Genomic DNA, 24,086 nt, shown 5'->3' on the forward strand with positions numbered 1-24,086 from the left:
CCACGCTTGCCCCCAGAGGCACACAGTTAAGGTTTCTGAAGCAGAGAACGGTGGCCTTTTATATCCGTGAAAGGAGAGGTACAGGCTATTTCCTGCCCTTCTCGTTGAGTCAGAATTGCACCCGATTACTGGGGGGCTTTATCAGAACTATAACCGGCTAGCAACACGTGTGTTCCCAGCCCAGCCCTCAGCCAGAGGGACAGTAAGTCAGAATCACTTCAGCAGCCTGTTCAAATAAACAGGGATAATAGTTGAGTCGGTCCTTTTCCAACTAATCAGTATGGGAGAGGAAACATCTGCCCAAGCTTAATTGCTATTTTATTGGTTATGCTTTTTCTCCCCCTTCCCGTCCCACCTCCTCTGGGGGCTACGTTATTTAAGTCATGGGTGAGCAGCTGAGTAGAGGAATGGGCGCTTTCTCCTGGAATCTCTGCCGTTTGAAGATGAGGAGGTGGTAAGGGAGGATGGGAGGCTGGAGGGCAGGGTGTTTGGAAGTGATACTCTGGTCACTTCCTGGCCTTGTTGCTGACGCTGGGGCTGGTTGGCGAGTCATTTCGCCTCACTTCACCTCCTTAGACCTCTGCTGCTTCAGTGGAGCTCGGCTCTCCTCATGATGGGAAGGAGAGGCTGGTTTGTGAGATCCTAGAAGAAAGGCACATCCTCTTGAGGCTTCTTCCAATGATTGAGGGCATTGAATGAGAGTCACTGGGGAATAGTGAATTTAAGACTGGCATACTCTGGAAAACATCCATTTTGTAGAGCATCCCGGTCCCTGGGGAGAACTTGCTCATTATCTTTTACCCTGTGGAGGGAAGCCAACCCACTGTAGATGGAATTGGGTGGTGTTGGAATCTAATACGGACTCAAGAAGCCAGACAAAAGATCATGAAGAATTGTAGAATGGCAGAGGTTGGAAAAGAACTTAGGAATGTTTAAAACAGACTTTAATTTTATGGAAAGGAAAACAGAGGTCCAGAGAGATGGACTAGTTTGTCCAATGTTATCTTCATGATGGTGAAGGAGCTGGAAATAGGAGAGTCTTGTGATTGCTAATTCAGGACTCCTTCCACACCTTTCCACACTACTAAGTGTAAAATTTCATGTCAGCTCACGACAAAGGTCACACATATCTTATATTCTGTATTCCTTAATAGAAAAATGGCAAAGCATAAAAGAAAAGTGAGAATGACTGAAATGTGTAAAAAAAAGTTTAGGCTCACTAGAATCAAAGGACTGCAAATTAAAATAAGATACCATGTAAAATTGTCAAGATAAAAAAGTAACAAAAACATTCTTATATGCTTCTGGCGGTATCTAAATGGGTACAATTTTTCTCAAGGGCAATTTAATGGTTTAAATTATTAGTCTTTGACTCGGCAATGTTACTTCTAAGAGGAAATAATGATAGGTGTGTGCATAGATTATACACAAAGTAATTAAATACAGCATGTTTTATTATAAAAATGTGTAAGCAAAGCAAATGTCCAAGAGTAGAAGCTACATCAATATAACCTATTATAATGTTATAGAAGAATAATACATAGGGAAATGTTCACAACATATGTTTAAGTGGATAAGTTACAGTGTCTATAATGCAACCTCAATTCGATCAAAATCGTAGAGAGAAGATTAGAAAAATATGTAACAAAGTCTAGAGTGATGACTTCTTAGGGGTAGGAATTAAGGGTTACTTTTTCTTTTTTTGAGGTTTTCTACAGGTTTCTTATTTATCGCAATAAACATATACTGCCTTTGTAATCTTGAAAAAAGCAAGATCTTAAAATGATTGTATTTCTGACATGCAAGACCTCTCCCTTTCTTTGCCTGGGGGCTGAGCTGTACCAGGGGGTAGAACTATACCTTCCATTAGAAGGGCATTGTTGGTATCTGATTTTTAGTAGGAAAGAAGTAGGAGGAGCTGGCAGAAGAGAAAACCAGGGCTTCCCCCCTCCATGACCCAGGGATGCCGATCAGGTTTATGCCCCACTCCCTCGGGCTTGGCATCAAACACGCAGTATCAAAGGCATGGCTCTTATTTCCTTCCTGCTTCCTTATTCTCCTCTCTTCTGCCCTTCTCTCTCTGTGTAGTTAGATGCAGCCCTGGGCAGCAGCAGCAAAGAACCTGAGAGCCACCACTGCTTAACGTTAACCAGTTGGAGACCCCTTAACATGTATTATCAGAATTAAGTGATGCTAGCCACCAGTTATCGTTGAGGTAACACTGCCTTGGGAGTTTGGGATAGAAATAAAGCAAGTAAGAGGTATAACTCCTTCCTGCTTGTAGGTTTCTATTCAGTCAGTTACTTTGAAGTTCTTGGATGTTTATGTACATATGCCTTTCTCATCCTATTTCCCATCTTTACTTTCTGCCACAATTCTCAGCAATGCTTGACTGCAAGTATCCAAGAAAGCTTGTTCCACCCAACAACAGTTGCCAAGCAGGTTGTGGCTTTCAGGCCTGCTCTTCGGGGACCAATTGAAAAATCAAAGGCTGCAACCCATTTTCCTCCACATGATTGCCTTTGCTAGGCTAGTGAAGGGGCGCGTTTCACTTTATTAAAACTCTTCGGGTAATCTGACCATAATTTGGTCTGATCAGAGTGGTTATCTGATTTGCTGGGTTAAATAATGGGTCTTAATTGAGTCTGTGTTATTTGTAGAGCCAGGGCTGCCCTTGCCTTTGCTGCCCCCTCCTCCCTCCTTCTGTTTCCCAATTAACCTTCATTTCTCTTTCCTTGCAGAGTAAAGAAGTTGGCCAGCAGCTCCAAGATGATTTGATGAAGGTCCTGAATGAGCTCTACTCGGTAAATCAGATGGGTTGCTTGGCTCTTTAATAAGCAGAGGGAAGCAGCATTTGGCAGCTTGTGGCCATAGTCACGTCAGCAACAGCACTGAGCTGAGGTTGAGGACAGTGCATGGTCCCCACTGGGGATGACTTCACCCACCTCTTTTTTCACACTCTTATTTTCAAACTAAAAGGAGCCAAAAACTGCTTTCTCAAAATAAGATCCCTTTTCAGCTGTACAGGCTAACTCTGGCCTCATTTGGGAGTTGCCAGAGACCTGCTAAGGCCTCAGTCACCAGCACAGCTGACCCCCATTAGCAGCAAACCAGGGACCCCAAACCTAATGGCAGGGAACCTAGCCTGCATTGTCGCATGAATAATAATGTGCTCCGTTGGAAAGGATCTATTGTTCAAAATTTTGCATCAGTTCTCAGGTTGATCTACTGGTTTGAGACGAGAGCAGTTGCTTTAGAGGGAAGTACAGGGTCTTAAATGCCCCTAAGATAAGGGACCAGTTCAGGGAGAGAGCGCATTGCCTCGACTCCTGGGGTTTTATAAAGGTCAAACCTCAGTGAAAGGGCCAGGCTTTGGTTTGGAGCAAAAAACACGATCTGTTCTGAAATGACTGGCGTTTCAAGCACGTGATGCCTGTGGCTGATGTATGTTTCTTCGTGCACTGGGAGGTGGTCGTGGTGGTTTCTCCCCCAGCTGTGTTTCGTTAATTACAGTCAAAACACCCCCCCCCCCAAGGAAATTCCTGCTGCCCTACAGGGAGTATTTCGATTGTGCAGCTAAAGCCTTTCAGGGACCCTTCTCCAGCTGGGCTGTGCCAGGCCTTTGTGTCCTTCTCCAGGGTTGCCCTGTCCTATTTTGGAGGTGAAATTGATTTCCTGTGTTTACTTGCTTATCCATTGCATTTTTTCTTTCTTTCTTTTTTTTTTTTTTTTTTAATTTAATTCACAGGAAGACAGGCAGTGGTGATATGCATCACAAGCATTTGGGATCAGAGAATTCCATGTTCTTGATCCAAAAGCCTAGGTGTGGCCACTTTTGTCATGGCAACTGTTAAGCAATAAATAGGGTAGAGTGGTCAACAGCTATGTCTCCAGTGACGTTCAGTTTGTTTGCAGTTTCTGCTCTGTGACTCTTCTGCTCTGAAGCCAAGTAGATAGATAGATGCTTCCCTTTGGTTAGCTCCCAAGTTTTCATTTCTTTCAAATGAAGTTAAGGCTTTTTAAAAATAGAAGCATGTTGATGTGAACCATTTTCAGATTGGATGAGTTTTCTGAACCCCCTGGTCTTTTAAATGCTTTACTTCTGCTCTTTAGTTTTAGAGCGTCATCTAGGCACCAAGAAGAGCTATGACTCCTTTCTCCTGGCAGATAATTCGCTAAGATAGAAAATGACACATGGAGTCATTATATGAATCCTTTTATTTTCCCGTAAGCATCTTGGGCCTCTGCTGTTGCTATTTCTGGAGAGGAGTAGGATGAATAATCAGTAAACCCCAAACCAACTCAGATCCAGTGGGCCACTTCTGCAGTGGGACTTCAGGCAGCAGCAGAAGAGTAGGTCCTAGGGGTTTGTTAGCTTTACTCAGAGTCCTACATTTCCTAATGTGCTGTGATTAAAAATAAGTAAATAGATAAATAAATAAACAAACAAACGTACATGCATGCATACATAATTGTCTTGGAATGAGAAAGAAAACCCTGGAACTTGCTGCTCTGATCTGAGGAGGGCTGAGCTGTCACCTCAGGCTGCAGTCTTCAGGCAGTCCAATGTGGCCAGGACTTCACGGGCCACTATCAGGCCACAATCAGTGCAGAGTGTAAAGTCTTCCCACTGGTGTGCAAACTGGGCACGGTGTCCCCTTCCATTAGGTGAATTGGTACCCACTCTTATCATCTGTCCAAGGCCAAAATAAAAATTTGAGATTTTCCTCTAGTAAGCAATGGGAAGAGGCAAAAAAAAAAAAAAAAAAAAAAAAAGTAGAAAACACTGGAAAGGCAGTGTTCCAGAGAAGGCAGAACAGTCTGGTGCAGTGATTCTCAAGCAGGGTGATTTTTTTATCTGAGAGGACACTTGAAAATGTCTGCAGACATTTTTGGTGGTCACAACTAGAGTAGAGGATGCTAGGGGCCAGGATGCAACTGAAATCTTATAATTCTCAGGACAGCCCCCAACAACAGAGGATTATCTGGACTAAAATGTCAGTAGTACCAAGATTGAAAAACTCTGGTCTAATGATTAGAATCTCTTGAATTGGACAACCTGGATTCTACCCAGTCTCCACCAGCTATGTGAGCTTGAGGAGATGGGTGCTCCTGGAATCTCCGTTTCCTGGGGGGTGGGGGTTTGGGGGAGTCATACTTCATGAAATATCACATCATAGTTAAGAGTCTGCTGAGTCTGCAGATTCTGTAGGCCATTAGGAAGTTCATAGAGTAGAATTATGAGTTGTTTCTTTTGGAAGGGGAGATAAGTGTAGGACTGGTCTTGAGTTAGGCACCATGGCATTAGGGTGACTGACTACCTCGGTTTGCCTAGGACTGAAGGCTTTCCTGGGACCTGAAACTTTCATTGCTGAACCTGGGAAAGTCCTGAGTAAGCCAGGATGATCGGTCATCCTGCACGGGACAGTGGTTTCATCAAGTAGGAACTGAGGACTATTGTATGCTGGCTTTGGGGAGATACTTGCTGTATATTGTCTCTCTGCCTCTCTCCCCCTCAAAGGAGTTAAGAGAACAAGGAAGAGCTTCTTATAAGGAGCTTCCCCCTATTTGATCTCTGGGAAGGAGCTCCCTGAGCAATAGAAGTTGCTTGTGGGCACGGGATAAAGGAAACCAAGAATGCAAGGAACCCACCATATTCAATGCTCTTCTTACCAGGTATCTGCCCTTCCTGCCCACAGATACCTCTTTTGGGGAGACTGATTACCTACAGATTGATAATTTAGGTACTTTTGAACCTTGATCCAAAGGGCAGGACCCAGGTGTTCCCAGATAAAGATGCCTTCGGACAAGAGGCCCAGACTCTCATCCTGAGTGGCCAGCTGCCCCTGTTACCCCCCTTTTTTTTCTGCCTGAAGGGCCTTTGATTTTCCTGCCTTGGCATTCTGTGCCGGGGGCCGCTTGCCGCAGCTGCTCTTCAGAGAGCAGTCCCAGTGAGCGTTCCCCTCCACGTGTTTTTTACCCCATAATGGGCTGGCTAGTTTGTAGGCCATGGCATAAGTGGTCTTCATTTTCTGACTGATGCATCAGGAATGCCTTTGAAGTCAGAGGACACTGCTTCCCAGAGAACTCCAGAATTCTCTGCCTCAGTTAGGCTCAGAGGCTGTATCTGGAAAAGCCCAGCAAGCTCCCACAGGAAGGAATGTACACGGGGGCACTGAAGCCACGTGGATTGGCTGAGTAGGAGAGTCAAGGAAGCCCTAGAATTGAGAAAGAAGAGGTGTTGGGACCCCGGAGCTGTTGTTGCCCTAGAGGTTTTATGCATCTGTCCTCCCCCTGAATATGTGTTCCCTTGAATTGGTGCAGCAGCTGTCTGCGGGACCACTTCAGACTGGAACTGAGCACCTGCTCCTTTGAAACAATGTCAGTTAATAGTCCCCCAACTCTGTTTGCCTGCTTGTCCCCTGCACTTGGCACTAGAGATACAAAAACATAGAAGAAATGTCCCTGAACTCGGGGCCTTTAGTTTTAATAGAATAGAAGAGACAGAAAAGTAAAGCTGTAAGTAAAATATGAAGTGGTGACTCTTCCCATGTCTACACAGGGTGGCGGCATGAAGTCAGGCTCCTTGGAGAGAGATTTGAATTGAATCTTAATTGCTGAGAGCTCTTTTATTGTTCTCTAAATGTCCCTTTTTTGTTGTACCCTGCTCTTGTCTCATGATGCAGGGTCTTTTCACTTCTCATTGATCTCTCTAGGGATATTATTGATGGATTAGTTTTGAAGTTTTCTTCTTTCTATATACTTTCTGTTTCCTCTCAATTGCTTGTTTTGGTCTTGGTCTTTTACATGAGATATTTTCCTTAAATGTCTGGTAATCTTTAACTGCCTGCTTATATTTTAAAGTGAGACACTAAAAAGCTGTTTGGAAGTTCTGGGTCAACTGTGGTCTTTACTGGAGGGTAATCTGACGGGACTGTTTCCTTAGGGGAAGCCCTGATAGCAATATTTCTAGGTCTTTTATATTAGATGGGCAGATTCCCTAGATAAGTCTCTTTTGACCTCCTGCCTATGTCTAGGGGTTGAGTTGTGAAGAGGCCTGGCCATCTCAACATTCAGCATAGAATTGTCAGTTCATCCTCTTGTTTTTAAGGCCAGTACCCCTGTCCTCAGCTGAGCCTGGTGTCCTCGGTCCACAGATACTCCCTAAGAAAATAAACCTCTAGTCTTCCACTACAGAGGGGAAGGGGATGGGATCTGGGAGTCTAACTGTTCTCAGGCACTCAATAGTTTCTCTTGTTTTTAGCTCCACCTTCATCCCACTGCCACCAGTTCCTCTGAGGGCTTCTGTGGTACAAGTCTGGTTTCTTCTTGGCTCTCCCGCCTTTTGGTTTAGGATTCAGTAGGTCAGTTACCACTTGCCTCCCTACTTTTCATCTTCTGCTTTCATTCTTCATGTTTTTCTCAGTTTATACCTAAAAAAATAATCAAGTAAAAACTCTTTTCTGTTGTTTTAGTGTGGCTTGGGGAGGGAGCAGAGCTAAAGGCATGAATTCAATATTTAGTTTTTTCAAAGTAAAGTGAATTCCTTTGTAGAACTGAGAATTTAGACTTCTGAGTTTTCCCCCTAGTTTGTATTTGCTTCACTGTATATTTCTCCAACTCCTATGTTGATTTCCCTATTTCTCCAATTGTTTTGACATCAGTTACTCAAGCTTCAGCCTCAGGTTACCTCAGCTTTCTCTTGAGTTGGAGGACACTAGTTATACTTCTGTATTTTCACAGAGGAGAGATTCAGTGTCACTGAGTCATTTGGGTGACCACACTGATTGTAAAACTATCACTGTGTACATGACATATTTCTTAACTATGGAGAAGAAAGGAAAACACAGAAGAGGAAGTGGTGCTTACCCTTGGGAATTTATAGTTTCTCAGACGAGACAGTGTTTTTACCCTTTTAAAAAGAGTTCTTTAGGGGAAAGGAACAATATAAATCGTTGATTTTTGTTACTTCATTTGTTGTCTTGTCAACACTGTTCTTTTGAGCCCTTTTGTTTTTTGCCTCTCATGTTCATTCACGGTGTTTCCTCTTCATTTATTATGCATCTTTATGAAATACAAAATCATTTTCTTAAAATCAACTCATTTTTACAACTGTTTACTCAGACTTTTTGAATCCCTTGGTCATATTCAGGTGAAAAGAGAAAAAGGAGCCTCCTGTCTTCCCTTCTTCAATCAGATAATAGATAACTTTTTCTTGCTTCTTAGTCCACCTAGAAACCTGGAAGACTCTTTGAAGATCTTTTTTTAATGCTGTTGGCTGTTAAATATTCTTCTCCCATGTAGAGAATATACAGAGTAGATCTTATACTTATGAGAAATGATGTCAGGTTCTGAATAAGGTGAAGCTGATTTAAAGCATTCTGCAGCTAAAATGAGAAATTATTGAAACTCTAAAGTCCTTTGATCTTGTCAATGTCCCACTATTCTCTGCTCCTTCCTCCACTTCCCACTCAGGGATGAATGTACCCACAAAATCCCTCTAACCCAGGATTCTTCAACCCTGGCACCATGGACATTTGAGGCCAGATCATTGTTGTGACAATAAAAATGTCTCCAGCATTGGTCTCTGGGGGCCAAATTAGCCCCCAGTTGAGACTGCTGCTCTCACTCAAGTCCATAAATGAAACCGGATTCTCTTTTTAAGCCTCTAGTGACTAAATTTAGCCTTTCCTCCCAACTAATCCAGCCCTGGTCCTGTGCAGAGGAGAGACATCGGTGTTTAGTGGCCAAGCATGTGGACTTTGTCTTCTGACAAACCTGGGTTTGAATCCTGATTCTGATTCATTTACTAGCTGTGTGACCTTGAGCTTGATAGTTCACCTCTTTGAGCCTCAGTTTCCTCATCTTTAAAAGTGGAAATAATGACATGTCTTTCATAGACTTGTCGTGAAGATTAAAAGAGGTGACGTACATCAGGTCCCTGACACCCAGCATGTCCTCAGTGGTAGAGATTATTGTTCGTATCACGCCCTTGCTCTCCTCTGTTCAGTCCCCCTTCCCCCTACGGACATACACCCCAGCTCCTGCACTCTCTAATTCTCCCCTGTGGCATCAGAACGCCAGCACTCTCGACCTTCGGCCTGAGTGGCTTGTTGATCAGACATTTCTAACTTCCAGTTAGAGCAGAGGCTCCCTGTGTGGAAGCAAGCCCTCCAGCAGGCAGAAGCAGTCTGTTTGGGAGGAAACAAACGCAAGTTCCAGGCTTCTAGCCTCCTCGGTAAGAAAAGGGACTAGACTCCCAGACAGTTGCTTTGATGGAAAATTGTATCCTCTCCTTCCTTCCTGTGGCAACGCCAGTTTCACTTGATGTGGATTTTATTCCTTCTCAGACCCTTACCTGAATTTTTCCGCAGGTTACATACAATCTCCATAGGGTTGGTGTCTAGGTCGCAGGATGGCCATCAGGAGGAAGTGAGACAATGCGTGGGTAGCACTGGGCACAAAGCCAGGGTGTACTGCGTGCTCAGTGAATGGTACTTTGTCCCCCACCCCGAGGCAGCTGCTGTGAGAGAGGGTGTTTGATCCGGATAAAGCAGACCAGACAGAACCCCCCGGATGGGAGGCCAGTAGAAACGTTTTGGAGCTGTTCCTCTTCCCCATTTTATATCTGAAAGTCTCAAAAGCATATGCTGCTCTGCGTGCTCTGCCGACCTCCTGAGGGTCCCAACCATCCCAGGAAGGCTTTGCTTTTGGGATCTGGGTGGTGGTACTTCCTATCATGGTATTGTGAGATGACTGAAGTGGTAGAAATCGCTTGGTCAATGTAAAAGAGAAGTGCTTACAAATGTTAATAAATATAAGTACATTGTACATCGTAGAAGACATGAAATCATTTTAATAATATGACATGTTGGCTCAGTTCAAATACTGCTTTCCTGTGCTTTGGAGTGGTCTTTCATATAGAAAGTTTGCTGAACCAAACATGTATGAGTTTTGCCCTTAAGGGTATGAGGGTGTGGCTTTATGGGGGAGAGGTCCAGCTGAGTCTGTTAGTCTGTAAAGCAGAGAACTGACCCCATTGGCTTGACCTCTGGGGGTGGGGGCGGGGGGTGTCTTGCAGGTCATGAAGACATATCACATGTACAATGCCGACAGCATCAGTGCTCAGAGCAAGCTAAAGGAGGCGGAGAAGCAGGAGGAGAAGCAAATTGGAAAATCCGTGAAGCAGGAGGACCGGCAGACCCCACGCTCCCCTGACTCCACTTCCAATGTCCGCATTGAGGAGAAGCATGTCCGGAGGAGCTCAGTGAAGAAGATTGAGAAGATGAAGGAAAAGGTGAGGACGCTCTGGCAACTGTCGGGGCTGGGGAGGAACACTCCGGAAGTCAGAACTGCTGGGAGTTTCCCAGTAGGCGCTATGGAGAGCAGAACAAGGAAGCTCTGGGTTCCTTAGGTGCCTAGTGACCTTACTACCTGCCCCAGAAGAAATCCTAGGTATTGGGAAAACTTGGGCATGTGGGCTCCAAGTTTTTGACCTGTAGCAGATAAACAGGAAATAGTAGTCACCTTTCCCAAGCCAGGGACAGGGGATAGGGTTTGGCTTCAGATGTCAGGTGTTCAGAGGCAGATAGAGTGACGTCTCCTTCAGGGCGGTGGTGTAAGGATGGAGAATGGAATTTGCACGTAGAACCAAAGTGGGACACGCATCTAAAGTAGGGAGCCTCATTAACCTTTCCTGGGTTGATCTACATTGTGCCCTTGAATCTCATTAAACAGAATTAGAACCCAATTTAAGGCAGACGCGCAGAGGGAGTAGCAGCACAGTTGTGGTTCTCAAATGAACTGTACTTTCATCTTTTAGAGAACAGTCTCCCCTTAAAAAAAGAAAAGTAAAACTGAACTTGTGTTCTGTTTTCAGCGCCAAGCCAAGTACACGGAGAATAAGCTGAAGGCCATTAAAGCCCGGAATGAGTACTTACTGGCTTTAGAGGCAACCAATGCGTCTGTCTTCAAGTACTACATCCATGACCTGTCCGACCTTATTGATGTAAGTGCTTAAAGTCAGGGGCACAAAGATCTGGTTTTGAAGATCTGGTCAAGGGTCCCCTAGTTCTGATGCTCAGGCATCTTGGAGCGTTTTGAGAACGGTTATGAAGATGGTGGCCTTGACCTCTCGGGGGCTTGCCATGTACTACACAGATTTCTGTCTCCCTTCAGCTAGGGCTCTTTGATTCAGTAGGTTTCAGCTTCTTAAAGCCCTGGGAGTCATCGCCTCCTTGGGAAGTGGAGCCCTGATCTCTGTTCGGGTACCACTTTGTTCTCTCTGCTTGTTGATGCCAATCTGAACATTGTCCTTCAGGGGAGGTCAGAGCCCTGGATAGGATCCTTTCTCCCCTGAGAAACAGCTCCTCACTGTTGGGAGAGAGGACTTGTTCTCAGCATGACGAAGACAATCACTTCTTTCTTATGCTCAGTTTCTGTTATTTGTCTCTCATTTGGTAAAAAAATCCAACTGTGCGGTCCGCCACACTTCTGCTGCAGGTTTGTGCTTTTCTGTTTCTTTTGCCCCTAGGGCAGCTTCCCCTCCCCTTTAAGCAAAACCCTGACCTCAGGGGACAAGAGGGGCTACTGCTAGTCACTCACAATCCACAGCCCCTTGTGAGTAGGTGTTTTGAAATCACATAAGCCAAGATTTTTTTCCCTTCTTTGTGCCTTTCAGTACTGTTTTAATTGAAATGTAATTTACAAACAATGACTGAATTTAAGTGTTAAATTGCAAGGATTGTGCTGAATCCTCCATCCTTGTAACCTACATCTTTGTCAAGATTTAGAATATTTCCATCACCTCGGAAAGTTCCTCTTTCTCTTCCCAGTCAGTCCCCCACCCCGAGGCAACCACTCTCCTGATTTCTTTCACCATGAATTGGTTTTGCCTGTTGTAGAATTTCACAAAGATGGGATTTGTATGTAGTGTATACTTTTTGATGTCTGGCTTCTTTTGCCCGGCGTGATGTTTTTGAGCTTCATTCATGTTACTTCATGTGTCGGTAGTTTCTTCCTTTTTCTGGTTGATCTGTTGTTGTAAAAATGGCCAAAAGGATGCTTTGGCAGTGAACCAACAGCTAGAGCAGGGGTGAGTGGGGAGCCTGGGTACCTTGGCATTCTGAGCTCCGCAGCGTCCAGAACTTGCTCCAAGACTTGGGATGAATCTTGTTCCAGTCCTTCGCCATCTGTGTTATATACGCCATTCTGCCTCCTTCCTGGTGGTGCTGAAGCTCAGTGTGTGCTAAGGATAAGTGAGAGAAGGGATGTTTGTCGATGCCAGTCCATAGCTAGTCAAGGACTAGCCCTTGACTTCTTTTTATATAATATCGTATAAGATTTAAACTCAGGCTGAAGGAATCCATGTGAGTCATCTGACACACACCAGGAAAACCTTGACTTCAGGCCAAGAGGACATTCTGAAGGGACTTTAGATACAGTCTAAGAACCATTGGCTCTTTGGAATATGGCTCTCCCCACCCTCCTGGATGAATGAAGAACAGGGCATTGTCCTCACGCATAGCTGGAATGGTGTGGGTGCTGTGTACACGGGTAAAGACTGTGACACCATGTGCACCCAAGTCAGACATGCAGGAGCTCAGCTTTCTCCATGGGAAATTTTAAGGGCAATTCTTTCCCCCTTCTGTATGGACTTGAAGTGGGTGTTGAGAAACATCCATATTTCTTTTCTAGGCCTCCTCTAGAGTCTCAGGGTGAGGATATCAGCTGGTAAAGGGTTAATGAGCTGTCAACTCAACTCATCACACACCTGGATGGGCTATCATTAAATTCTTATAAAAATTTTATTTCCCCTGAGAGAGTTTTCATCAAACATTTATATAACCCAGAAATGGCCAGGGGAGGCCAGCATGGCCACAGAACTCATCGGAAGCCGTGGAAAAACATACTTTGTCTCCATTGTGAGCAGAATAATGCGCTGCCTCTTCTCACTGAGATTCTACTGGGAACCAGGATGAAATATTCAAATCTTGTTTACCTAACCTTGCGAGAAATTGCTTCTTTGCTGAAACCTCCGTTTCTGGCTGTTAGCCTTTCAGGTATGCGGGTAGCCAAGGCTCTGGAAAACCTATTCCGAATCTCCCTGGTTGGCTGGAGGCATAGAGGAGCCAGAGGGCACGTTGTGAGTCAGACCCCCACGCACTGGCACAGAGGAGCTATAGAGCAATTGTATAATAGAGACAGTGGACTGGCCTGAAAAAGCTCCGTGTCTTCTACAGGCCATCCAGAGTGAGCAAAACAAAAGGCTTCAGTCGCCACATCTGCCCACTTGACTTGGATCAGTATTCAACCTAAGTGGATTATTTCCTGAGACGCTAGAATCTGGCATCAATCAATCCACTAATGTTTATTAAATGCCTACTATGAGCAAGGTCTAATGGTGAGGGAATGCAAAGAAGGGATAAGATGCTGGCCACACCCCCTGTGTGAAGCTTGCCTTCTGGTTGGAGTGATTTGACGTGGCGAGTCACGGAATGAGGGAGTGTGTACTATGTCACGTGAGGGCTGCAAATGAATGTCATCCTGAGTGGAGGCCAGGGTCAATATATGCCAGGGTCGTGGGCCTGGCTGGCTTCCCAAAGGCTGGGGATTTTCCCTGGATCTTGAAGACTGGGTCCAATTCCAGCAGGTGAGAGGAGTGAGAAACATTTCAGGCAGAGAGGAGGGTGGGAGCTGAAAGTCCGGGGACTAGGGGATATTGACAATTGGTGTTTGTTAAGTGTCTGCAGGGTGCCAGGTGTATGTAAGTATATATCCAGCTGACAACAACCTATGAGGCTGGTGTTATCCCCATCTGGGGCTCAGAGAGGGTAAGTCGCTTGCTCGCAGTCATACAGCTGATTTGGGAACTGCTGTTTTCTAATGTGTGACCCTAAACAAAGAGGATGTCATTGGATTCCAGCAGAAGAAAGAAAACAGAGGGAGATGATGTTAGATGGTCAGACTGAAGACAGATTACTCTTTGTTCTGACTGTTGACCTTGCTTAATTTCACTGAGCCTCAGCTTTCTAGCCGAGAAAATTAAAACAATACCAGCCTCTGGGGTGGGATGGGACATATAGCTCAGTGGTAAGTGCTTGTTTAGCATGCATGAGGTCCTGGGTTCAATCCCAGGTACCACCATCAATAAATAAACAAATAGCCTAATTGTTTCCCCCCAAATAAATCAAATAATAAAATAATATCAATCTCACTGCAGTTACTATGTAGATTAAAATGTAACATGTACGTAAAGCACTCAGCACACTGGCATATAGTAAGCACGCTTAGTAAAGAGAAGCATTTTGAAATTTCCCAACTGAGGAAGGTGGAAGTTGCTTTAGAAAAAAATGAGAGCTATCATAAGTTCTTCAGCAGGGGAGTAGGCATAAAAAAGCCATATTTTAGGACAGTGAAGCAGACAGCACTGTAAGATGATGGGTATGAATTAGGGTAGAGGTGGTGAAAATGGAAAGGAAAGGGGAGTTACCAAAAATATGTAAAGGTTATGAAGCCTGCCTCCCGCTAATTCTCTTCTGCGCTGAAAAGCTCCCCACCACCCGCCCCATCCCTGCACTTACTCAGCTCTGCAGGCAGCATTACTTCTGTTCATTAGACTTACAGGCATGCAGTTCATCATCAAGGTCTACATAGAGCTAGTTAGGAAGGTTGATAGGTTCAAGGGCAACTTGGCAAGACCAGCAGTACCTCCTGGAGGAGGAGGAGCCCCTGCACGTGCAGCCTCTAATCAGCGGCTTTTGTCTAGCTTTCATTTGCTCTTCCCTCTCAACTGAATTTAATGTCTTTCCATCCTCCGCCTCTAGTTAAGCTGTAACTGCTGTTCTTCCGCTGCAGCCGGGCACCTGCCAGAGCCGTTGGCACTGAGTCCGGAGCCCAGCCCCACAGGCGCTGTGTCCCGGAGCTTCTTGTTAGATGCTGGGAGGAGGAGACACATCACGTGCTTTTTCCTCCCCAATGGCGGCTGCTCCCAATGTGATCATGCAGATGGGGAAAGGCTGGGGGGAGAGCTAATTTGATGTCTGCATATGGAATGAAATGACAGTCAGGCAGATGGCCTTACTCTATCCATGGATTCTTCTCTGATGTTTCTTCTCAAGTTCTGGATCTCAAAGCTGCTCAAGCAATAGAAAAGATAATGGATGACCAAGGAATTTGGATCTCTAGGTGTTTGGGAGAGGGATGGGGGAGTATTGTCACAGAGTTACAGAATGCCACTGCTGAAGAGGGCCCCAGAGATTATATTTAGTTCCAAGTATTCTCAGACCTTTTCTCTAGCAGAAGAATTCTTTCTTCAAACCAGGCTTTACATAGAATCCCAATATATTAAATAGAAAAAAAGAGCAGAGCTGGTTTGGTTGAGGCAAGGATAGGAGGCTTCAAGTCCTGCAGGTTGGGCTGCCCTGGAACCCTGGTCTCAAGGGCAGCCTGAGCCGTGGCACAAAACCTTCGAGCTCTGGCCACTGAACTGGCCAAATCTGTTCGTTCTACAATCGAGGAAATGGGGTCAGGGAGGGGCAGTGGCTTTTCCAAAGTTGCCTGGCTTCCCGTCCGGTGCTTTTTTTTCTACTGTTGCCTCTTTCGGACCTTTTTTTTTTTTCCACTCTGCTTTAGAAAATCAGAATCCTTTAAATGGACTGAATTTTCCCAGTAATATTTATGTTTAGAAATGTTGGATCTTATAAATGCCGTTTCTGTCGGGTGAGAGTTTTGGTGCAGAAATCCTAGTCTAGCTAAGGCCTGTCTAGAGTGTTGAAATTTGCCGGTGGGACGTTGATGATGGACAGAGTCAGCCCCCCATTCTCTTCTTCCCTCACCTAGAGTTCTGAGTTTGTGTAAATTCACTGCGCTTGTAATACTTCTGATTTCTGGACCCTGAACCCCGAAATGGCCTGGTGTGGTTGGTATGCGGTGACTAAACCACAGTAACCCTGGAGGAGTGGCAGGCTATATTTTTATTGTTGAATTTTGTTATAATGGTATCCCCAGAGGAACCTGAAAATAGAAAAAGACTCCCTTTAACTCTCAACTCTTTCATACTTACTGAATAACATGATTAAATAATTTTGTTTTGTCCCAATGAGTCCTTTTCCTTCTCACCACCTCACAGTCCTCTAAGGAGTCCTCCACCTTGAACTAGGAGTCAAGAACTGAGAAATATCACCCAGATCTTGGAGGTCAGAAGGTCAGCCTCCTTCGGCTGCACAGCTAGTCTCATTGGCGCCGTCAGATCTGCCCTGGGGACCACCCTCCCTCTCCCCGAGCCCTGTGGCTCTCCTCGGTTTGCTCACGTGCCTTCTCCGTTCCACAGCAGTGTTGTGATTTAGGCTACCATGCCAGCCTGAACCGGGCACTTCGCACCTTCCTCTCGGCTGAGTTGAATCTGGAGCAGTCAAAGCATGAGGGTCTGGATGCCATCGAGAATGCTGTAGAAAACCTGGACGCCACGAGTGACAAGCAGCGCCTCATGGAGATGTACAACAATGTCTTCTGTCCACCTATGAAGTTTGAGTTCCAGCCCCACATGGGGGACATGGTGAGGCCCTCTTCCCAGCCCCTCCTCCCCAAGGGCCTTGAGCTCACTCTTGCCTAGACTGGCTGCACTATAAGGCCATGTTATTCTGGGGAGGGCGAGGCCTGGGGCTGGCTTGCTGTCAGGCGGGCGAAGCCCATTCCACCTGTTCAGCAAACAGCCCCTGGGTGCCTGCTGGCCACTAGACTCCACCGTAGACATTGGGGATTAGAGCCCTCAGGGAGCTTACAGTCGGCTGAGTTGAAAGCCAGAAATATGCATAGGGAGAGGCACCCAAAGGGACCAGCAGGATCAAAGGAGGTGAAAAACAGCCAGTGTGTTCTAGAAACTAACAGTTCAGTAAGGTGAAAGGGAAAGAGTGGGGTGGAGGCCTCCAAGTGGTGAGGCTGGGAGAAGTGAGAGCTGAGATGGGGCCAGATCCTAAAGGCTTTTGATGGCGAGGGAGGGCTAAGCAAGGTGATGGTGTTCTGTTTTGTCCTTTGGCAGAGTTCCGTAGGAGACTTATTCTCTTAGGTTTAGAAGATAATGATAAAAGGTGTAATTTTGCTTGGGTATTGAACAAAAAAGGGTGTGTATTTACAGAAAGGACAGGAGCTAAGATGTCATCCCTGAGAAGACCTGAGGCTGGCTGTCCGGGCAGGGGTGCATGAACATGGGGACCCTGCCCCCCCTCCTGGGACTTTTCTCCTCTGATGACTGAAACAAGAAGGGCCTAAATAAACTAAGGAAGAGGAGCAAGAAGCTCTTTGGTTTTCATTACTCTGGTTCCTCTTCTGGTGGTTGTGCACGCAGATCAAAGAAAATCTTATTCCTGGGGTAGGAGCCACCATTTGACCTATGGGTTAAATTAAAAGGAGGTTGTATTGGCTTACATAATAGCAGAGCTCAGGGTAGATCTCCAGGTATGGCTGGATTTAGGAATGGGAATTTTATCAAGACTGATTTTTCTCTCTTTGCTCCATATCCTATATGTTGGCTCTGTTCTCAGATAGACTTTCTTTTCTTTTCTTTAAATTTTTTTTTCAGATAGGCATTTTTAAATTTGTGTGTGTGTGTTTTTTTGTTTGTTTCTTAATAGAGATACTGGGGATTTGAACCCAGGACCTTGTGCATGCTAAGCATGCACTGTACCGCTCAGCTCTAGCCACCCCCTGCTCAAATAAGCTTTCATCCCACAGGGGCAAGGTGACTGTATTTCCAGGCCTAACTCCTTGTAGATTAAAGTTCAGCAGAAAGAGTATCTGCTTTCCTCCTAGAAGCCCTCACGAAAGTCTCACTGTGTCTCCTTGGTTCTGATTGGGTGATGTGCTTATCCCTGAGCCAATGCCAAAGTCACACACTGCATCCCTGAGTTGGGGAGAGCCCCATCCAAAGCACATGGTCTGAGTTGTGGAACGAAAGGTTCCCCCAGGGGACAGTCAGATCAAAGTTACCAAAAGAAGGAGGAGTGAATGCTGGGTGACAGAACAACAACAATGTCCTCTCAACAAGGGAATGGTTCTTCCATTAAGATTAGCATCCAGATGCTTTTTAGAAAACCCTACTCCAGAGTGACAACTGTTGCAGTGTAACCAGCAGATCTGCTGTCATCAGTAGGCCCTAATGGAGAGTGAGACATTTCTATCCCAAAGACAAAAATGTGGAGCTGATTTCTTTCCTCTCCTTCCTTGGGCAAACCAAGCCATTTACAGTTTGTTCCCATTGCTGTGGCTCAGGAAATGTCAGTGTCTGAACAGATGGGGATGTGAGATGGCAGCATGGGCCATTAGAAGAGCTGGGAGGAGTGTCGCCAAGCCCCAGGAAGCCCCATTCCTCACCTGCCCTGGCTTCTGGTCAAACTCATCTTCCAAGCCCCTTTTCCAGCTGCCACTAAGATTCCTTCCCAGGAAGCAGTGGAACTGGGGGGCCAGCTGAGTGGAGCGATGCATTTTCTGGTGTTGACTGAATTGCCTTCTAAGCTAAGCAGCTTGTCTCCATAAAGCGGGATTCCAAATGAAGGGTGTTCAGGCCTCGTCCTAGCCCTGTCAGAACCTCATTTCCATACTGCAGAGCACAGCTGGAGTGCATTACCTTGCACCCCGGTGAGGACCACTGCCAAAGCATGCACCAGCAGCCCTGTTGCTTCTTAAAGGAACAGGCACGGAAGTGGTTTTCCTTCCATGATCCCTCCTGGTTGGGTCAAAGTTCCTTTAAAAATCAATAGTCCCCTCTTCTACCTAGGCCCTCCCTCTGTGCAGTACAGCTGATCAGCGGCTGAGCCAGGCAGGGGCCAGGGCCAGTCCTTGTTCTTGCAGAGGTTTTGCATTTCAGCCTAGCCTTCATGTGAGTGGAAAATAAAAAGAGATGAGAGGCTGAGTCTTTCTTGGTCCCTGCAGCCTTCTCTCCCCGTCAGTGAGGGCTGTCTGTAGGCTGTGGAGGCAACAAGAGGGAGCTGCCTGGAAGTCCTTGAACTTGGGCCAAAGTTCGGGTGGCATTTTGACCGGAAGCCCTGAAATTGGCCAAGGCCCACACTGATTGGTGTTCTGGGGCCTCAGCACATGAATTGATGCCAAGCACTCTCAGATGCACTAGGGGGAGGTGCTTGGCTCTACTCTTGGTGCCCCCCAGAGGCTCGTGGGGCTCTGGATGCCTGACCGGTGACATCAGGCAGCCAGAGAGTTTCACTCTTGGCTCTAACCCATCCTGGCCACCGAGCTCTCTCCATTGTGTCTGCTGATCCAAGAGCCAGAATGAAGTCAGCTCTCTTCAGATCTGAGAGCTGGCTCAGGCCAGTCTCTCAGCTGGGGGAGGAGGTCAAGTCGGTTGAGAGCTTAAAAGCCAATGGAGGAAAAGGTCAAGTCCCAGCTCCCTCCATTTGAAGAGAGGTTTTTGTCTTTTCAAGCAAGAGAATGGTCTGTGGGCCTGTGAATGTGCCCACTCGTTGCTGGGGAAGATGGAGGCCGGTTCTATCCAGATGTCTCTCCGCAGATGGGAGGCTAAAGGACACAAGGTGGCAAGGTGACAGGAGCTACCTCCACGTGGTCCTGCGTCCCAATCTACCAGCCTTCTGTTCCTCATCTGTCATCCTGGGAACTGGGGGTGACCTCATGCCTATGCCATAGCCATGGCCCCATCAGGAGACAGTGGCTCAGCCATCCCTTCCCACAGGGGGATGCTTATTGACAGTGATCCTTGGGAGAAGGGCAGACTTCTCTCCCACACAGATCTGGAGAAGTCCTGGAGTCAAATGATAGCTTTTTGAAAATGCCAAGTTCCACAAGACTGGTTGCCCTCTGGGGCCCTGTAGCGCAGCCTGTGGACCTGTTCCTGGCTTCACGTGTTCTTTCATTGAGTCAGAGCTCTCATGCATGGCTCAGATTTATAAACACATGCTGGCTGCCAACAGCAGCAAGTTAGCCTCCTGACCCACTTCTCTCCTGCTTTCACTCTGGTGTACGGCAGGGAATGAAGGAGGGGCCAGAGAGGTAGCCACTTGGACCTTTGGCAGGAAATCCTCACTGTGCCAAAGCATCGTGTATCTGAAGTCAGGGCTCCCTAAGGCACTCTCTGCCCTAACTCTGGCTTCCTTGGAGCCACGAGCCCTTTATAGACCTGCTGCCCGCCAAGCACCAGGCTGCAGATGGGCTCCAAAGAGAGACCCAGTCTTTCCAGACAGGTCTCATTCCTCATTCCTTTCTTGTGCTATTTGGTCCTGGGAGAGGTCTACACACTTTGGCTTTGGATTTGGTTTTAACATGGAAATTGTGAGCTTTACAGCTTGACTATGAGTAGTTTTAGTCACTGTAATGGGACTCTGGAACTGACAAAAGAACTGTGTCCTCTTCCTGACCTGGTGTTGCTTTCTTTGGGCAGGCTTCCCAGCTCTGCGCCCAGCAGCCCGTCCAGAGTGAGCTGGTACAGAGATGCCAGCAACTGCAGTCTCGCTTATCCACCCTGAAGATAGAGAATGAAGAGGTGAGTTTCCCGTTCGGGAGACTCAGAGCCGCCCTCTGAGTTTCCCTGTCGAACCTCTTGCTGCTGCCCGTCGGGGAGCAGGTGGAAGGAGCATGCAGAGAATGTCCGGGCGTCCGCAAACATTTCCTCACCAAATGTAGGCTTGGATTTTCCCCTTCTGCTACATCCTGCCCTTGAACTCCAGGAAGTTGCTCTTGCATTGCCAAAGGTTGGGCTCTATTTTGAGCTTTTGCAAAATGCTTTTTTCTCCCCCTTTACACATTTAATCAAAATGGCACTTGGCAGCTGTATGAACAATATTGTGTCTCTGAAACCACCCCCTCATGCCTGGTTTTTTCCAGCATTTTCAAATAAACAGAGGCCTTTGACTTTAACACTTCAAACATCTCCATCCTCTTAGAAAAGGGTGACTTTCTTCTGGGCCCAGAGAATTTGCTTTCAACAACCAGTTCAAAAAGGCAGTGTGATTGATTATCAGCTTCTTTCTTTTGAGCTCACATGACTTCTTACCTGGCATCTCAGTAAGTCTTAACTTTTCCCAGTAAGATCACAAAAGCCTGGGGATAGGCCACATAGTTTGCAAATGGGGAGACGAGTTCATTGATTTGTTGAAGGTCATGAAACAGAGCCTGGGGTGTTGTGCGCCCAGGCCCATCATACATTTTGAACTAGCTCTTTCTACGGTGGGGTTGGTTTGGATTTGTTTTATTCTCTCTCCCCTAGCACTTCCAGTGTAGCCAAGAACTAATATTAAATTTTAAAAGTAAACATTAAATAGGCTTTAAAAGTTAAGCATGTAGCATGAAGCGGGTGGTGGGTTTTAGGTCCTCCCCGGAGAGAGTAGGACTCTACCGCAGAGTCCATGTGATGTTCATCGATCCCTGAGCACCGTTCCCTGGGAAACAAAGCTGCACCCTCCCTCCCTCCTCAGCGCACTTTGATCCCACTTCTCAAAGCTTCTCTATCACCTGCTGTGTTGCAGCCTACCCCTCATACATTATGTCGACTCCTACTTATCATGGCAGGTAAAGAAGACAATGGAGGCCACTCTGCAGACCATCCAGGACATTGTGACCGTCGAGGATTTTGACGTGTCTGACTGCTTCCAGTACAGCAACTCTATGGAGTCCGTCAAGTCCACCGTCTCAGAAACCTTCATGAGCAAACCCAGCATCGCCAAGAGGAGAGCCAACCAGCAAGAGACAGAGCAGTTCTATTTCACGGTGAGGGGGCTCAGCCTGGTGGCCTTTCAAGGTCATTTTTAGGCACTGTAGCACACAAGGGCAGTTTGGATCCCAGGGTCTTTGTCAAGTGTCTGCAGGGCAGTCTTTGACTATCTTGATTTGGATCTGGGCATATTCGGAGATTGTCCCTACACTTAAAAGGCACAAATATCTACAAGTTGTATGTCTAACAGGGACCCCCCAGAGAAAGGATGCCCCAAAGTACACTGCCAGGAATATTTTCTGTTTTAAAACTTTTTTAACCAGCCTGGTAGGCTCTTGTTTGAAACTTTCCTTCTCAGCACTAGGAGTTACTGGGAATTAAATTGAAATATCTTGGCTAACACATATCTTGTTTTTAAAGTCTATAGTCTTTTCTAGGTGATATGATCACACTATTTTATAATTTATGGCAATAGGAAATTATTTTTTATAATTATTGCTAAAATTCAAAGGAAGAGGTAATGTGCAGCATTGTTGATTTGCAGAGAATTCCTAAACATTGTATTTTGTTGTTCATGCATCTCCCCAGTCTTCTTTTAGACAAATGGACCCAGTTTTTTTTTTAAGCAGTGTTAACAGTCCTATGAAAGGTTGCTGGCTTATCTTTGGTGCTACTTTTTAATAATTAAGTTGTTTTGAATTTGCCAAGTAGGATTTATTGCCTGAACTAAAATTTATTTCCTAATCTTCTGACAACTGAGAAAGGAGAAATTAAGTTTGCAGATGTGAGATGAAATATAGCCAGTGAATATGCATACTGATTCTGAATGAGAGGAATTAACTTGTGTTTGAGTCAAGAAACATAGTTTGCATGTAGTAAATTGAATTTTTCCTCTAACCAGAACCATTTGCTTAATTCTTCTTTGAACACTGCCCCTTCTCTGTTAAGAACACTAGTGATTTGCTATCTCTTTTAAAGAAGAAATCTTTTTTCACTTAGTTAAACTCGGAATTCTTCAGATTTTTTTTTTTTTTGAATCCTGGAGAGGACTGTTGAAAGTGAGTGATTTAGCAATATTATTCTTTTAAAATAACTTTAAAAAAATTATCTTGTTTTTTTATTTTGGGGGGTGGGGGTGGAGAGAGGTAATTAGGTTTATGTCTTCATTTTTAGAGGAGGTACTGGGGATTGAACCCAGGACCTTGTGCATGCTAAGCATGTGCTCTACCACTGAGCTATACCCTCCTCCAACTTTTTTTTGTTATACAAAGTAAAACATGTTTATTACATGAAATGTGAAGCAAAAAAGAAGAAAATAAAAATCATCCATAGTCCCAATACCTAGAGATAATAGTGTTAGAATATTCCCTTCTAGGCTTTTTTCCTCTGCGTACACATGTATGCGAGCATGTGTTTATAATTTTATTACAAAAAACGAGATAATGCTGTGCCTGTTGTTTTATAATCTGCTGCTTTCATTTAACAAATGATTAATATTTTTCTAAGTCATTTAATTATAACATTTAAAAATGAATTTATGAATAAAATACTAAAATCTACAAAGAGAAAGAATGAAATGACATTTATTTTGGCTCATTCACTCATTTTTGTGAAATATATATAGCACATTGTTTTGCAGTTAGTGCTCAAAAATGCTGCAAATGTATCACCACTATTAATTTATTCATTGGTCATTATTAAATTGTTCATTGATCATTTATTAAGGCTCTTCTATGTGCCAGACACTGTGCTATAAGCTGGGAAAGCTGAGAATATAAAATGAAGAGGGGACTGATGGGATTAGGCATATGAAAGGAAAACTTTCTTTTCTACTGCCTGTATTTCTAAACAATTACAATAGGTTGATTTTTGTAATTAAGAAAATAAATGTAAAGAACTTTAAGTGCACACACGTGCTCACGCATGAATGGCAACCAGGATGAGTTGAGTTAGGGCCACATCACACACAAGTGACTTTTGTACTGATCAGGCAGTGAATCGAGAGGAGACAGGCATTCCTTGGGGCAGGAGCAGCATGTGTAAAAGCATAAAGGAATGAAAAACCAGGGATAGACGCTAAGAAAAACTTCTTGTGTATAATGAGGACTGTGCAACTCCCCAAGCTTCTTTATCTCTGGAGGTTGTTGAATACTCTAGAGGCTTTTAATAATAGGATTGTCTGGCTGGTCTGTCTGGACTGCTTAGATACAACCCTACTTAAATGACCCAATCTTGTTACACGGCAGAAGATTTCCATTTTTTTCATTAAATAAGAACAGGCATTAAAATCTGTATTTAAGACTGTCAGAAATTACTTTGTGGCTTCAAATGAAGCTCTAACATTTGTATTAAAAATTGACCTTTAGTAAGAGCAGGAATGACCATAATCAAAGGGGTCACCTCTTAAATCTCA

At 45.2% G+C, this 24,086-nt stretch overlaps 1 protein-coding gene across 7 annotated transcripts in view; it reads left to right on the plus strand.

Moving 5' to 3' along the window:
- SRGAP2 (SLIT-ROBO Rho GTPase activating protein 2) overlaps window positions 1–24,086 on the plus strand; it is a 235,092-nt gene that overhangs the window by 153,759 nt on the left and 57,247 nt on the right. For 5 of the 7 annotated variants that reach the window (XM_010991346.3, XM_010991348.3, XM_031438697.2 and 2 more), the window contains 6 exons: window positions 2,742–2,804; window positions 10,082–10,297; window positions 10,880–11,008; window positions 16,331–16,555; window positions 20,405–20,506; window positions 21,532–21,729. In XM_010991346.3, coding sequence (XP_010989648.1) covers window positions 2,742–2,804; window positions 10,082–10,297; window positions 10,880–11,008; window positions 16,331–16,555; window positions 20,405–20,506; window positions 21,532–21,729 — 933 coding nt within the window. The remainder of the gene's footprint in view (window positions 1–2,741; window positions 2,805–10,081; window positions 10,298–10,879; window positions 11,009–16,330; window positions 16,556–20,404; window positions 20,507–21,531; window positions 21,730–24,086) is intronic. The other 2 variants (XM_010991347.3, XM_010991349.3) reach the window with 1 other exon arrangement.

The sequence above is a fragment of the Camelus dromedarius genome, chromosome 21 (genome assembly GCF_036321535.1).
Source record: "Camelus dromedarius isolate mCamDro1 chromosome 21, mCamDro1.pat, whole genome shotgun sequence".
Lineage (NCBI taxonomy): Eukaryota > Metazoa > Chordata > Mammalia > Artiodactyla > Camelidae > Camelus > Camelus dromedarius.